This window comes from Leptonychotes weddellii, chromosome 3 (genome assembly GCF_054177405.1).
Source record: "Leptonychotes weddellii isolate Sample4059 chromosome 3, ASM5417740v2, whole genome shotgun sequence".
Taxonomy (NCBI): Eukaryota; Metazoa; Chordata; class Mammalia; order Carnivora; family Phocidae; genus Leptonychotes; species Leptonychotes weddellii.
The window spans coordinates 166,293,594-166,306,617 of record NC_138371.1 but is presented as its reverse complement, the minus strand read 5'-3'; the positions used below and the strand labels follow the sequence as shown (position 1 = coordinate 166,306,617).

The 13,024-nt window shown below is 38.5% G+C and overlaps 1 protein-coding gene across 3 annotated transcripts in view; it reads right to left on the bottom strand.

The window, feature by feature from the left end:
- PCCA (propionyl-CoA carboxylase subunit alpha) overlaps positions 1-13,024 on the bottom strand; it is a 369,494-nt gene that overhangs the window by 147,205 nt on the left and 209,265 nt on the right. For all 3 annotated transcript variants that reach the window (XM_081815165.1, XM_081815167.1, XM_081815166.1), the window contains one exon: positions 12,556-12,664. In XM_081815165.1, coding sequence (XP_081671291.1) covers positions 12,556-12,664 — 109 coding nt within the window. The remainder of the gene's footprint in view (positions 1-12,555; positions 12,665-13,024) is intronic.

The window sequence follows — 13,024 nt, the reverse complement described above, 5'->3', positions numbered from 1 at the left end:
AAAAAAAAAAGGCAAATCCTTCTAAGAGTTGCTGGAACTTACAATCTCCAATTTTCTCTCTTCCCACTTGTTCTCGAACCCCCTTCAATCCACCTTGAACCACCACTTCCCACACAACATTTTCTAACACTGCCCTGGTCAAGGTTCCCCATGACCTCCACATTGTTAACTTCAATGGTCAGCAGTCACTCTTCAAATGTGCTGTATTTCAGTTGAACACCTCTGCATCCTTGAACCCTTTCTGCACTTGGCTCTCTGAACTCCCTCCCTCCCAGACTATTTTTCTGCCTATCTCCACTGCTGTTCCTTCTCAGCCTCCCTCGCCGGATCCGCCTCACCTTCCCGACCTGCTATTGTGGAGTGTCCCGGGGCTCAGGCCTAGAACCTTGAGGCCTAACCAGTTTCCTGGCTTCCCCTCTTTCCCGCTTAAGAGTCATTTACAACACTGCGGCCACAATGCCCTTGTTACTACATACAGTACAAGTTCTTCTCCGCTCAAGACTCTGCTGTGCCTCGCCATGTCACTCGGTGAAAACCCAAGGCCTTCCAACGGCCCACCCAAACCAACGCCAGCTCTACTACTGCACAGCTTCCTCACTCCTCTCACCACAGTGGCCTCCTTGCTATTTGTCAAACCAGCAGGGCATACTTTGACCTCAGGGGCTTTGTGGGGTTTTTTGGTTTTCTTTCTCTAAGATTTTATTTCTAATCTCTACACCTAACGTGGGGGCTTGAACTTACAACCCCGAGATCAAGAGCTGCATGCTCTACCAACTGAGCCAGCCAGGCACCCCAATCTCAGGGGCTTTGCATTTGCTTTCTCCTCTCATGGGAAGGTTCTTCTTCCAGATATTCATGTGACTCGCTCCCTTCCTCCATTAGATCTCTGCTCTAAAGTTAATCTTCTCATCCTGCTAATCTTTCCTGCCAACCACTTCCCTGTGATCCAAATTAAAACTCCAACTACCCCACCATCCACCTCCAGGATAATCTATAGCCCTTCCCTGTTTTATCACCAAAATATTTATCATTATTATTATTATCATCATATCACACAGCTTAATGACCTGTTTTGTCTATCTACCATCTGCTTGAATGTAAGCTCAATGGGGACAGGATTATTTTTTAAATCATTTTGTTCCCTGCTAAATTATCTACATTTTCTAACTCAACTCTTATAATGACCAATAGATGATATTAAAAGAAATGTGATTATACTTAATATCTGTATATGATTCTCTTATTCAAAATGGAATGGAAAAACACATCCTTAATACAAGAAAAAAATACTTCTTACCAATTGCTAACGTATCTCAATATTGAAACACTCAAGGCACTTCAGCTAGTAAAAAATAAAACAAGCATGCATTATGGCCATTATCCTTGAAATGGAATCTTTGTCATTAGAAATTCTAAAAAAGAAAATTGGGCAAAGATAGCTAGAATTAAATGGGCATATTATTTTATAGCTCATTTGACATCGACAAAAACTCTTTGAAAGAACTACTATTATCTCCACGATTACAGATGAGGAAACAGAGTTCAAAACAAATTAAATAATTTATACTAAGATAATAGTGAGGGACTGGCAGAACCAGGGGAAATCCAAGTCTCTGGCACAAAATCCTTTGGTTTGGTTTTGTTTTGTTTTGTTTTAAGATTTTATTTATTGACACAGAGAGAGAGACAGCCAGAGAGGGAACACAACCAGGGGGAGCAAAAGAGGGAGAAGCAGGCTCCTGGCCAAGCAGCGAGCCTGATGCGGGGCTCGATCAAAGGACCCTGGGATGACCTGAGCCGAAGGCAGACGTTTAACAACTGAGCCACCCAGGCGCCCCTAAAAGCTTTTGCTCTTAAACATGAAACTGTACTGGAAGTTCTAGTAATAAGGAAGGCATTGAGTAATTGGAAAATGTGGTGGTCACTTTAGTTGATTACTCAACATCTATTTCACACCAGAAAATTAGTCCAAGACAACCATGATAATCCAATTCCCTTTGCAGTGACTGACTTCGTAATGGACAGGAATTTTACTTCTGGTCAATAGGAACTGAGAAGTAGCTGGTCGGGAAACAGCTGGGAAAGGTGTCCTCACTTAGAGACAGACATAATCCTCGGAACCTTATCTAGATTTGACTCCTGAAACTTCTACAGCTATCCCAACACAGCCTTATGAAAAAGCCACAGAGAGAAGAAAGTGAGGCTAAGAGAATGTGGCATTAGCAGATGAACAAACTGAGCTTTGTCTTTTCTCTCCTCTGAGCTTCCTGTTCACTGTGAGGTGAGAACTGTTGTCAGTCTGAATAGGGTTTTCTGTTACCTGTACCCAGAAGCATCCCAAGTGATTCAGAAGGTTATAGGATTGCCCCTCTTGAAATCAAGTAAAAAAAGTATTATAATAGGTTTTTTAAGTTTAGGAAGAAGAATTATTACAAAAAATGCAACTAGTAAAGTAATCAAACTCACAGTAACAGAAAGAATGGTGGTTGCCAAGGGCTTGGGGGAGAAGAAAGAGAAGTCATTCAATGAGGGTGGAATCTCAGTTCTACAAGATGAAAACCTTCTAGAGATCTTTTTTTTTTTTTTTTTAAGATTTTATTTATTTATTTGACAGAGAGAGAGCACAAGTAGGCAGAGTGGTAGACAGAGGGAGAAGGAGAAGCAGGCTCCCTGCTGAGCAGGGAGCCCGATGCGGGGCTCGATCCCAGCACCCTGGGATCATGACCTGAGCCAAAGGCAGACGCTTAACGACTGAGCCACCCAGGCGCCCCAAAACCTTCTAGAGATCTGTTGCACAATACTCTGCATATAGTTAACATGAATGTACTGTATACTTAAAAATGGTTAAGTTGGTATGGTTAAGATGGTAAATTCTGATGTTATTTTTTAATTCAAAAAAAGAAATACAAATATCATTAGCTTCTCTTTACCAAATCAGTAATCATTTTAAAAATGAGAAAAAGATCCCGTCCATAATACAACATATAAACAACCTAAGAATAATGGCACAAAGACATAAACTAAGAATAACAAGAAATCGAGCCTTACAATAAAAAATTATAAAGCTTTGATGAGGGAAACAAAGAGACTTTGATAAATACAGTCATATTTTTTTTGAAAAACTTCAATGTTTGAGGTCTATCCTACCCAAACTTACTATAACTTGAAGGCAATTCCAATATCAAAGTGCCTTCAAAGCTCGGCTAGAAGAATGATCAATAAATTTTAGAAGAAAATAATAAATTATTAATATAAGGATAGAATGACAAATGAAAATTAAGAGAAAAATTTGGAAATTAGACCATAATAGATTTTAAGAATTTTGCATAGGTTCAATGTAACATTTATAATCAATAAGGAAAGGATAGACAAGTGAATAAATGGAATGAATTCTAACAAAACAAAGAAAAAGAGACAAACCAAAAAAGAGACTCTGTTTTTTTTTTTTTTTTAAGATTTTATTTAATTATTTGACAGAGAGAGAATGAGAGAGAGAGAGCACATGAGAGGGGGGAGGGTCAGAGGGAGAAGCAGACTCCCTGCCGAGCAGGGAGCCCGATGCGGGACTCAATCCCAGGACTCCAGGATCATGACCTGAGCCGAAGGCAGTCGCTTAACCAACTGAGCCACCCAGGCACCCCTAAAAAAAGAGACTCTTAACCATAGAGAACAAGAGGGAAAGTGGGTGAGGGGATGGGTGAAATAGGTGATGGGGATTAAGAGCACACTTATCATGATGAGCACTGAGTAATGTATGGAATTGTTCAATCACTATATTGTACATCTGAACCTAATTTAACAATGTATATTAACTATACTGGAATTAAAATTTGAAACAATGGAACTGATTAGATCTCAACTTCATATCACCCTACAAAATAAATCTGAAATATGAAATACTAGTGTAATAAAGGAAAACTACAAAAGAATGGAAAAAGAATTCAAACAAGTACTTGATATAATCTTAGGTTTTTTAAAGAAAAATGCAAAATAAAAAACCACAAAGCAAAAGAATGATCTAAGTAACATTAAAAACACACCCTATTGGTGTCCCATTTGCTGGACTGTAACACAAGGCATCTCATTTATTTCACTGAAGAGAATTAGACCCCAAATTCTACTTTCTTGTCATATTTATAGCTGCCTGATATAAACAAAGGCATTTCTTATTCTTGATGGTTTTTGCTTATCTATAAAGCATTTCCTTGGTTTCGTACTACAATATAGAATTCATTTTTTATTTCTTTAGAACAAATTAGGTAAAAGAATTATTGAAACATAATTACACAGGATCAATTATTCTCACAAAAACTTTATGAAACAGTACAGAATATACACTATTCCCATTTTGCTGGTGAATTTAAGCTTAGAGTAAAGAGTAACATACCTAAGGTCACATTACTAATAAATGGTATAGTTATGGCTAAATACCAAACTTCTAATTCTAAGTTCTAGTTTTTTTCCACTAAACCACAGAATGTATTTATGTAACATATGCATACCTACTTAGATGGGGGGAGGGTGCACATGCACAAGTCACACAAGTGAAAGAAAGAAGGAAAGAGGGAAGAGAGGGAAAGAGAAAGGAGGGCAGCAGGGAAAAGAGAAGGGAGAGGAGAGGGAGGGGAGCGAGAGAAGGAGAGGGTATGTAAGCATACACACCCTGTTACTGACTGAATGTTTGTGCCCTCACTCCAAAAACTCCTGTGTTGAAGTCTAATGCACACTGTGATGGTATCTGGAGGAGGGGGCTTTGGGAGGTATTAGGCCATGAGACTGGAACACTCACAAACAGGATTATGCCCTTGTAAGAGGAGGCCAGAGAGCTAGCTTGCCCTCTTTCCACCATGTAAGGATGTAAGAAGTAGGCTTTCAGCGATTTAGAAGAGAGCCCTCACTGGAACCCAGACAGGGAAGCACCCTGATTTTGGATTTTCAGCCTCCAGGGCTGTGACAAATGTTTGTTATCTAAGCTACCCAGTCCATGGTAACTTGCAAGTGTGGCTCAAACTGACTGAGACACTCATGTATATTTCTGTCTTGCTATCCTTAGACATATAAAGAGATACTACTCTGAGGAATTGGTTGGAATATCTTATAAATAAAAGGCTGCCAAATCACAATGAAGAAACCCATTTATAACCTACAAATAAGTGAACTCCAAATGAATTAAAGAGTTTGATGTTGCTGATTTTCTCAATAGCTCACATGTAAGTGTTTAGGAATTTAAAGATTTATTTATTTATTTTAGAGAAAGAAAGATACAGAGAGCATGAGCGGGGGGGGTTGGGGGGAGAGAGAATCCTCGAGCAGACTTGCACTTAGCGCAGAGCCTGACATGGGGCTTGATTCCAGGACCCCATAGATCTTGATCCGAGCCGAAATCAAGACTTGGCCACTCAACCGACCGAGCCACCCAGGTGCCCCATAAGTGTTTAGGAATTTGATGAACACGTTCTCTGGGAAATGGTGGAAAGTATTCTAAAGAAAGAAAATGAAGCAAACAAGCAAAAAAAAGCCAAGAAAATTGGATGAATTTATTATGTATCTGCAGTAAAAAAAACAAACAAACAAAAAAACCTTTTATAAAACCCAGGGAATCAACATTTACTTTGAAACACCTTAAAATAGCTTTAATATATAAAAACAGATGATACTTCCCACATCCGGGACCTCAGTGTAGCTTAGCACATGGGCTTCTCACTAGCACCTGAGAAGCCTGGGATGGCAGAAGGGGACATGAAAGGGCATCGCTCAGAAAAGTCATTCCTGACCTGTGAACAGCATTTGGATCTAAGGAAAACAGGCATCTTGAGCAAAACTAAGTGAAAGTTTACTGAATTTGTTTCCTTGACTATTTTTTCTTCTCATCATCACCTATTAGTGCAACAAATTATTTTTTTTTTTTTAAGATTTTATTTATTCATTTGACAGACCCAGCAAGAGAGGGAACACAAGCAGGGTGAGGGGCAGAGGGAGAAGCAGGCTTCCCGCCGAGCAGGAAGCCCGATGCAGGGCTTGATCCCAGACCCTGGGATCATGACCCGAGCTGAAGGCAGTTGCTTAACCGACTGAGCCACCCAGGCACCCCTAGTGCAACAAATTATTAAACCAAACCACAATGCTGACAAAATCACTTTAGCTTCAAATCACATGAAGTGATTGTTTAACACCACTTTCAAGGATTCATTTCTGTCAATAGTAGTGCTTTGGAATAATTATCATGTACTTATGTAAAAACTTAATTGTGTTTGCCAAATTTATTTACGGTCATCCTAAGAAAAATTGCTATTATTTCTGACATTAACTTTGTTTTGTTTTTTTCTAAAATGCACTGCTATCTTCTTATTATCCAAATACTATGGGTATGTATCATCAGTGTCTTTTTCCAAGTCATAAATGATGAAAGAGTAAAATCCATAGAGATACTGGGAAAATAAGATCAGCAGGAAGGAAGGGCTGCAGGCTACTGGATTTGGAAGCATAAACATTACATGAGCACACCCATGACTGAGCAATGTGCAGCCACACCTGGAGGCTGACTCTTAGACTCCATTCCCAAGCCAATAATGAAAACACGCTTCCTAAGCCAAAATGTAAAGATTCGATCACCTAACATTAGCTTTGATGTCAGAGACCTTTTCAGCAAACTAGCAAAAATAACTTAGATTCACTTTACCTAAGTAAGATTATACTGTCAAACAAATCAATATATTTTGCTAGATGTTACAGATCTCTGTTGTCATGGATAGTACCTATTTCACAATAAGCTGGTTTACTAAATAAATAAGTTCCATAGAAAATAAACTCATGAAAAACAAATCATCATTATATAGGTAAGACATGCACAATTATCTACGTAACTGAATTTCTGGCCCATATATATCACTAATATAATTTTTTCCAACTTTTAAAGGGTAATGAGGGGCGCCCGGGTGGCACAGTTAAGCAGAGGACCCTTGGTTTCGGCTCAGGTCATGATCTCAGGGTCGTGAGATCAAGCCTTGAGTCAAGTCCCGTGACAGACTCTGCACTCAGCACGGAGTCTGCTTGAGATTCTCTCTCATTCTCCCTCTCCCTCTGCCCTCCTGCTCACGCATGCTCTCTCTAAAATAAATCTTTTTTAAAAATTAAAAAAAAAAAAGGCTAATGAATTCAACAGTAATATATAGAGGAGGAGGAGGAGGATTCTCGGATGATGGTAGACTAGGAAGCACCAGGAATGTCTCCCCACCTAGATGACAATTACACTGGCAGGATTTCTCTGATTACTAGTTTAGAACTCCAGTCCAGTCCAGCTTAAAAATTTCAGGGGAAAAGGTGGATGGTAAACTGCAATCAATTTGGTCAATTTCAGCTCTTAGTCCAGTGGCAGCTACTCATCCCCGCATCCCCAGCCAGCGGCAGGAAGCTGTGCATGTGTTCCTGAAGCAGCTTACACACAGCCTGTGGAAGCCGGGGTGGGCAGAAAAAGGACCTGTCCTCCAAATACTGGGGATCTGTGCTATGATACCCAATTCCTGTTCTGATCACAGACGTTCAGGAAAAAAGGTGGGTACCCACTGCAGCTGCACCTCCTGCCACTGTTGTGAGCCCCACTCCCTCTGCCTGAAGTGACTTCCAGGGCATTTAAAGGGTCAGTTCCCCCATTTTCCTTCGTTTTTTGCTTTTTTCCCCTTTCAGAAGCCAGACATTAAAGACTAAGACATTCAAAAATGGCTGCATTTATGAGGAAAATTGGAAAGTGAACACACATGCACAGGGAAATGCTCAGAAAATACCTGGGAAGACCTTACATTTATACCTCAGGCTGATCATTGGTAAGAGACAGCCCCCAACATGCCAAAATAACAACAACAACAACAACAACAACAACAAAAGAGTAAACCTTGAGGAAGGAGGAGAATCTGATTTCCAGAGTCACCACATTATTAGATTCAAATGTCCAGTATTCAACAACAACAACAAAAATCACAAATCATATATAGAAACAGAAACAGAAAAGTATGGCCTTCTCAAGGAAAAAAGATTAGCAAAATATGACCATGAAAAAGACTTACTGGTAGATATAGTAGACAAAAACATTAAAACAACCCTCTCTTAAAGATGCTCAAAAAACTCGGGGCACCTGGGTGGCTCAGTCCATTAAGTGTCTGCCTTCAGCTCAGGTCATGATCCCAGCGTCCTGGGATCGAGCCCCAGGTCAGGCTCCTTGCTTAGTAGGGAGCCTGCTTCTCCCTCTCCCTCTGCCTGCCATTCTCCCTCCTCGTGCACTCTCTCTCTTTTTCTCTCTCTCTCTCTCTGTCAAATAAATAAATAAAATCTCAAAAAAATGCTCAAAAAAACTAAAGAAAGATATGGAGAAAGTCAAGAAAACAATATGTAAACAAAATGAAAATAATAGAGATTAAAAACCTAGACGGAAAAAAAGAAAAAAAAACCTAGAAGGAAATTAAAAAATTCTAGAGCTAAACAGTACAATAACTGAAATGAAAAACTCACTAGAAGGCTTCAAAGGCAGATTTGAGCAGGCAGAAGAATCAGCAACTTGAAGACAAGACAAGAAAAATTCTCGAGTATAAAGAACAAAGTTTGAAGAAAGACGAACAGAGCCTATGGGTCCTGTGGGATACCAGAAAGCCAACCAATGTACACATCATGGAAATCCCAGAAAGAGAGAGAGAGAGAAGGGGGTAGAGAAAATATTTGAATAACGGCTGAAAACTTCCCAAATTTGATGACAGGTATGAATATAAACATTCAAGAAGCTTGGGGCACCTGGGTGGTGCAGTTGGTTAACTGGCCAACTCCCGGTTTCGGCTCAGATCATGATCTCAGGTTCTTGAGATCAAGCCCTGTGTCAGGCTCTATGCTCAGCATGCAGTCTGCTTCAGATTCTCTCTTCCTCTGCCACTTCCATTCATGCTCTCCCTCCTCTCTTTCATATATAAATAAATAAATGTTAAAAAAAAAACCTCAACAGTGGCTGCACCAGCTTGCATTCCCACCAACAGTGGCTCAATGGACTCAAGTCACATGAACTCAAAGACCCACACCAAGATACATTACTTTCAAAAGCCAAAGATAAAGAGAAAATCTTGAAAGTATCAAGAGAGAAGCAAACCATCACATACAAGGGATTCTCAATAGATTGTCAGATTTTCATCAGAAACTATGGAGTCCAGAGGCAGTAGGCTGATATACTCAGTGTTAAAAGGAAGAAAAGAAACCAAAATAAGCAGTCAACCAAGAATCCTAACAACAAAACTGGATTAAGACATTCAAACTGGAAATTAAGAGATTCCCGGATAAACAAAAGCTGAGGCAGTCTGCGACCACCAGACCTGCCCTACAGGCAGCAGTCTTGCAAGGTTGAAATGAAAGGGCACTGGACAGTACCAGGAAGCCACATGAATAAATAAGGGCCTCAGTAAAGGTAAACACATGAACCATTATAAAAGCCAGTATTATTTTACCTTTGGTTTCATACCCACATTTTGTTTTCTACATAATTTAAGCAACTAATACATTTAAAATAATTACTGGTTTATGGTTTTTGGTTCGGGGCACAGAATGTATAAAGATGTGATTCTGTGACAGCAACACTTGCACCTAGGGAACCACTGATCTTCTTCCTGTCTCTATACTTTTGCCTTTACCAGAAATTTCCAGTAAAGTTATAGATTATATAGTCTTCTTGAACTGGTTTGTCTCTCTGAGCGTGACTTACTTTTCAGATTTTTGCATGGTGAGGCATGTACCAGTACTTCTTTCTATTTTACTGCTAAGTAGTATTCCATTATATGGATATAGCACAATTATTTATCCACTTACCACTTAATGTACATTTTACTTGGTGTGTGTTAGTGTAGCACTGTGATTTTAATTTGTCTTTCCTCTGACAATGCGGAAAAACTTTTTCATGAATTTGTCACATTCATATAACTTCTTTAATAAAGATCTTCTATTTTTTTATTAGGGTGTCGGGCTTATTTTTGAGTTTTAAAAATTATTTATACATTACAGACTCAAGCCCCTTATATATATATTTATTTATATCTATCTATCTATCTCTGAATACATTCTGCCATTTGCTATACTGTTTCATAACTTTCTCAGTGGTATCTTTTGAAGAGCAAAAGTTTGCCACGTTTTAAATTCTGTAATGAAAATTTAAAATATGCTTCTAAAGACTAGGGAATAAAAGATATTTGCAACGTAATACTACAATTAAAAAAACAGAATTCAAACTATATTCTCAGTATGACTCTATGTAAGGTTTATATATGCTACATGTATGTATCTCCATAAATATACACACACATATACTTAGAAGGGAATACATCAAAATGCGAAAAAGTGCTTACTGAAGGGTTTGTGGGATTACAGGTAATTTTTATTCTTTTCCTTTTTAAACCTTTTTCAGATTCTTCCCAGTGGCAAGTCAGCACTCTCTGAAAATGACCTGAATACATTTCTTAAAGATCAAACCAGTTCATCATCAGCTACACTCAGGACTTCAGAAATGATCAAGGTCAAATAACATCTGAAGGTAATCAAGATACGAATACTATATTTATCAAAAGAAAAAATACAAGGTATGATTCTCGTTTTAAAACAAAAGCTAGACACATGCACCTCCTAAACATCCCTGTCCCAACAGAGTTTGATGGAAACAAACTATAATAACGATGGAAGGTTCTTTCTACTGCTCAATTCAGTAGCCACGAGCCACCGTACGGCAATGGCTGGTGGCTCTAGAACAGTGGCACTGAACATGCCTGAGAAACTGAAATTTCAATTAAAGTAAGCACACATGGCCAGTGGCTACCACACTGGTCAGCACAACTTTAGGGGGGAAAAACCAACCAGATTCATGTCTTTACTGCCCATTCTCCTCCTCCTTCCAGTCATTCAGTAATTTACTGATATTCTATAATCTCTCATCTCTCCCTAAACATCTATCAAATCATAGCTTAAAAAAGATCATACATTATTCCACTAATGGGTATTTACCCAAGGGAAATGAAAACACTACTTCAAAAAGATATATGAACCCCTATACTTACGGCAGCATTATTTACAATGACGATTTCCTTCATTTATATACACAGAGAGATGGGCAGGGGGAGGGAGAGAGGGAGAGAGTAAGTATTACTTGGCCCATAAAAAAGAATGAGATCTTGCCATCTGCAATAACATGCATGGACCTAGAAGGGATTATGCTAAGTAAAATAAGTCAGACAAAGCAAGGCGAATACCACTGATTTCTCTTATGTGTGGATTCTAAAAACCAAAACAAACAGCAGAAACAGACCCATATATATAGAGAACCGATGACTGCCAGAGGGAAGGGGTTTGAGGAGGGGGGGAGGGGCAAAATGGGCGAAGGGGAGGACGAGGTACAGGTTTCCAGTTATGGAATGAGTAAGTCCATATGAATGGTACAGCATATGAATTACAGTCAGTGGCACTCTAATAGTGTTATATGATGACGGATGGTAACTAGGTTTATGGTGAGCATCACATAAAGAGCTGTCTGTCAAATCACTACGTTATACACTGGAAACTAACGTAACACTGTGTGTCAGCTATACTTCAATAAAAAAAAAAAGGGGGAAAAAAACTCATACATTAAGCTTCCTATACATTCTCTTGAGAATGAGAACAAATGAAGAGTACCAATTACTCCAAGATTTTCTGAGTAAAACCAGTTAGCCATTAAGATATAGCCCAAACCCTATTTACTTTTCCTCTACCTAATTCTTCAAGGGTAATCTGAGTTTCTGATCAGAGCTGCTCAGTCACCTGCCATCTTTTTTCTTTTTATCTTTGTTCTTCCTCTTGTGGAAAAGCAAAAAGAATGGAAAAGAAGTTGAAGTGACACAATTTTATCAACAACATCACTCTAGCAAGTAATAAATAGACTGTACTTGCTAAAGCAGGATTACGCTAGCAAAAACACAGACATATATAGTAAGTTATCCTGTCATTTAGAGGTATTAATGTCATGCTGACTTTGTTTCCACTTGCCCTGGTATAAAGCATGTTTTTTCTTTCACTTACATTACTAGGAAGCTAAAAAGTATACTTAGGGCTCACAAATAACTAACTTAACCTGGTGTTAATTCCTTCTGGTATCTTATGAGTTTATATAAAACTCATATATATAGGTATATATATATATTTTAACTGCTCAGAGTCAATCCTAATTTTTTGTACTCTAACACTTTTTAAAACTTTGTTCAAGATTAACAAAGTTATAAAACAGAATACAAATTGCTTAAACAGATATTCCATGAGGTTTCAGAATATCTTCTTACCTCTAATAATGTCCAAGTTAAAGGGGCCAAGATCCTTTTTATCTGAATTAAAAAAAAATCATTTGAAAAAATAGAAACAATATCATTTTTAAACAGTGTGATTGTATTATGCTTCTCCAAACACAAGATTCAAAATTAAGATCAGTCACATCTTTTATTAGCTATTTCCTATTCTGATTAGATTATCAGTGTTTTTCCTCTCATTTATGCTGTTTTAAATGATCTAACATACCTTGCATTTCCATGTTCTTGAAAATGTTGTGCTCTTAATTGGAATGCCACGAACAATGATGATGCTATTGCCAATAATTGGTTTCTCTCACTCTCTGTTAACTTGTGTCCTAAGGGAAATCAATCAATCAATCACATACATCATGTTAGTACCCAGTGCTTTTATCTTATAGAACTATTAGTCAGGCAAATCAATATTTTATCAAACATCTATTATGGAGCTAGTATCGTCCTAGGCACTGGGCATGCAGTGGGGAGGAGAGGGAGCAAGACTGCTCAAATAAGACAAAAAAAATCCAAGAGGGACCTATCAACTAGTTTTGGAAATTCAGTAATAGACCCCTCAATGGCCTGATTAAATCACACTCTTATAGGCTTTGAGAAGTTCCTGATTGTCTGCAACACTTAGGTAGTGATGAAAACATCTCATATGATCCCATAATTACCCTATATGAGGATTACAAAAATTT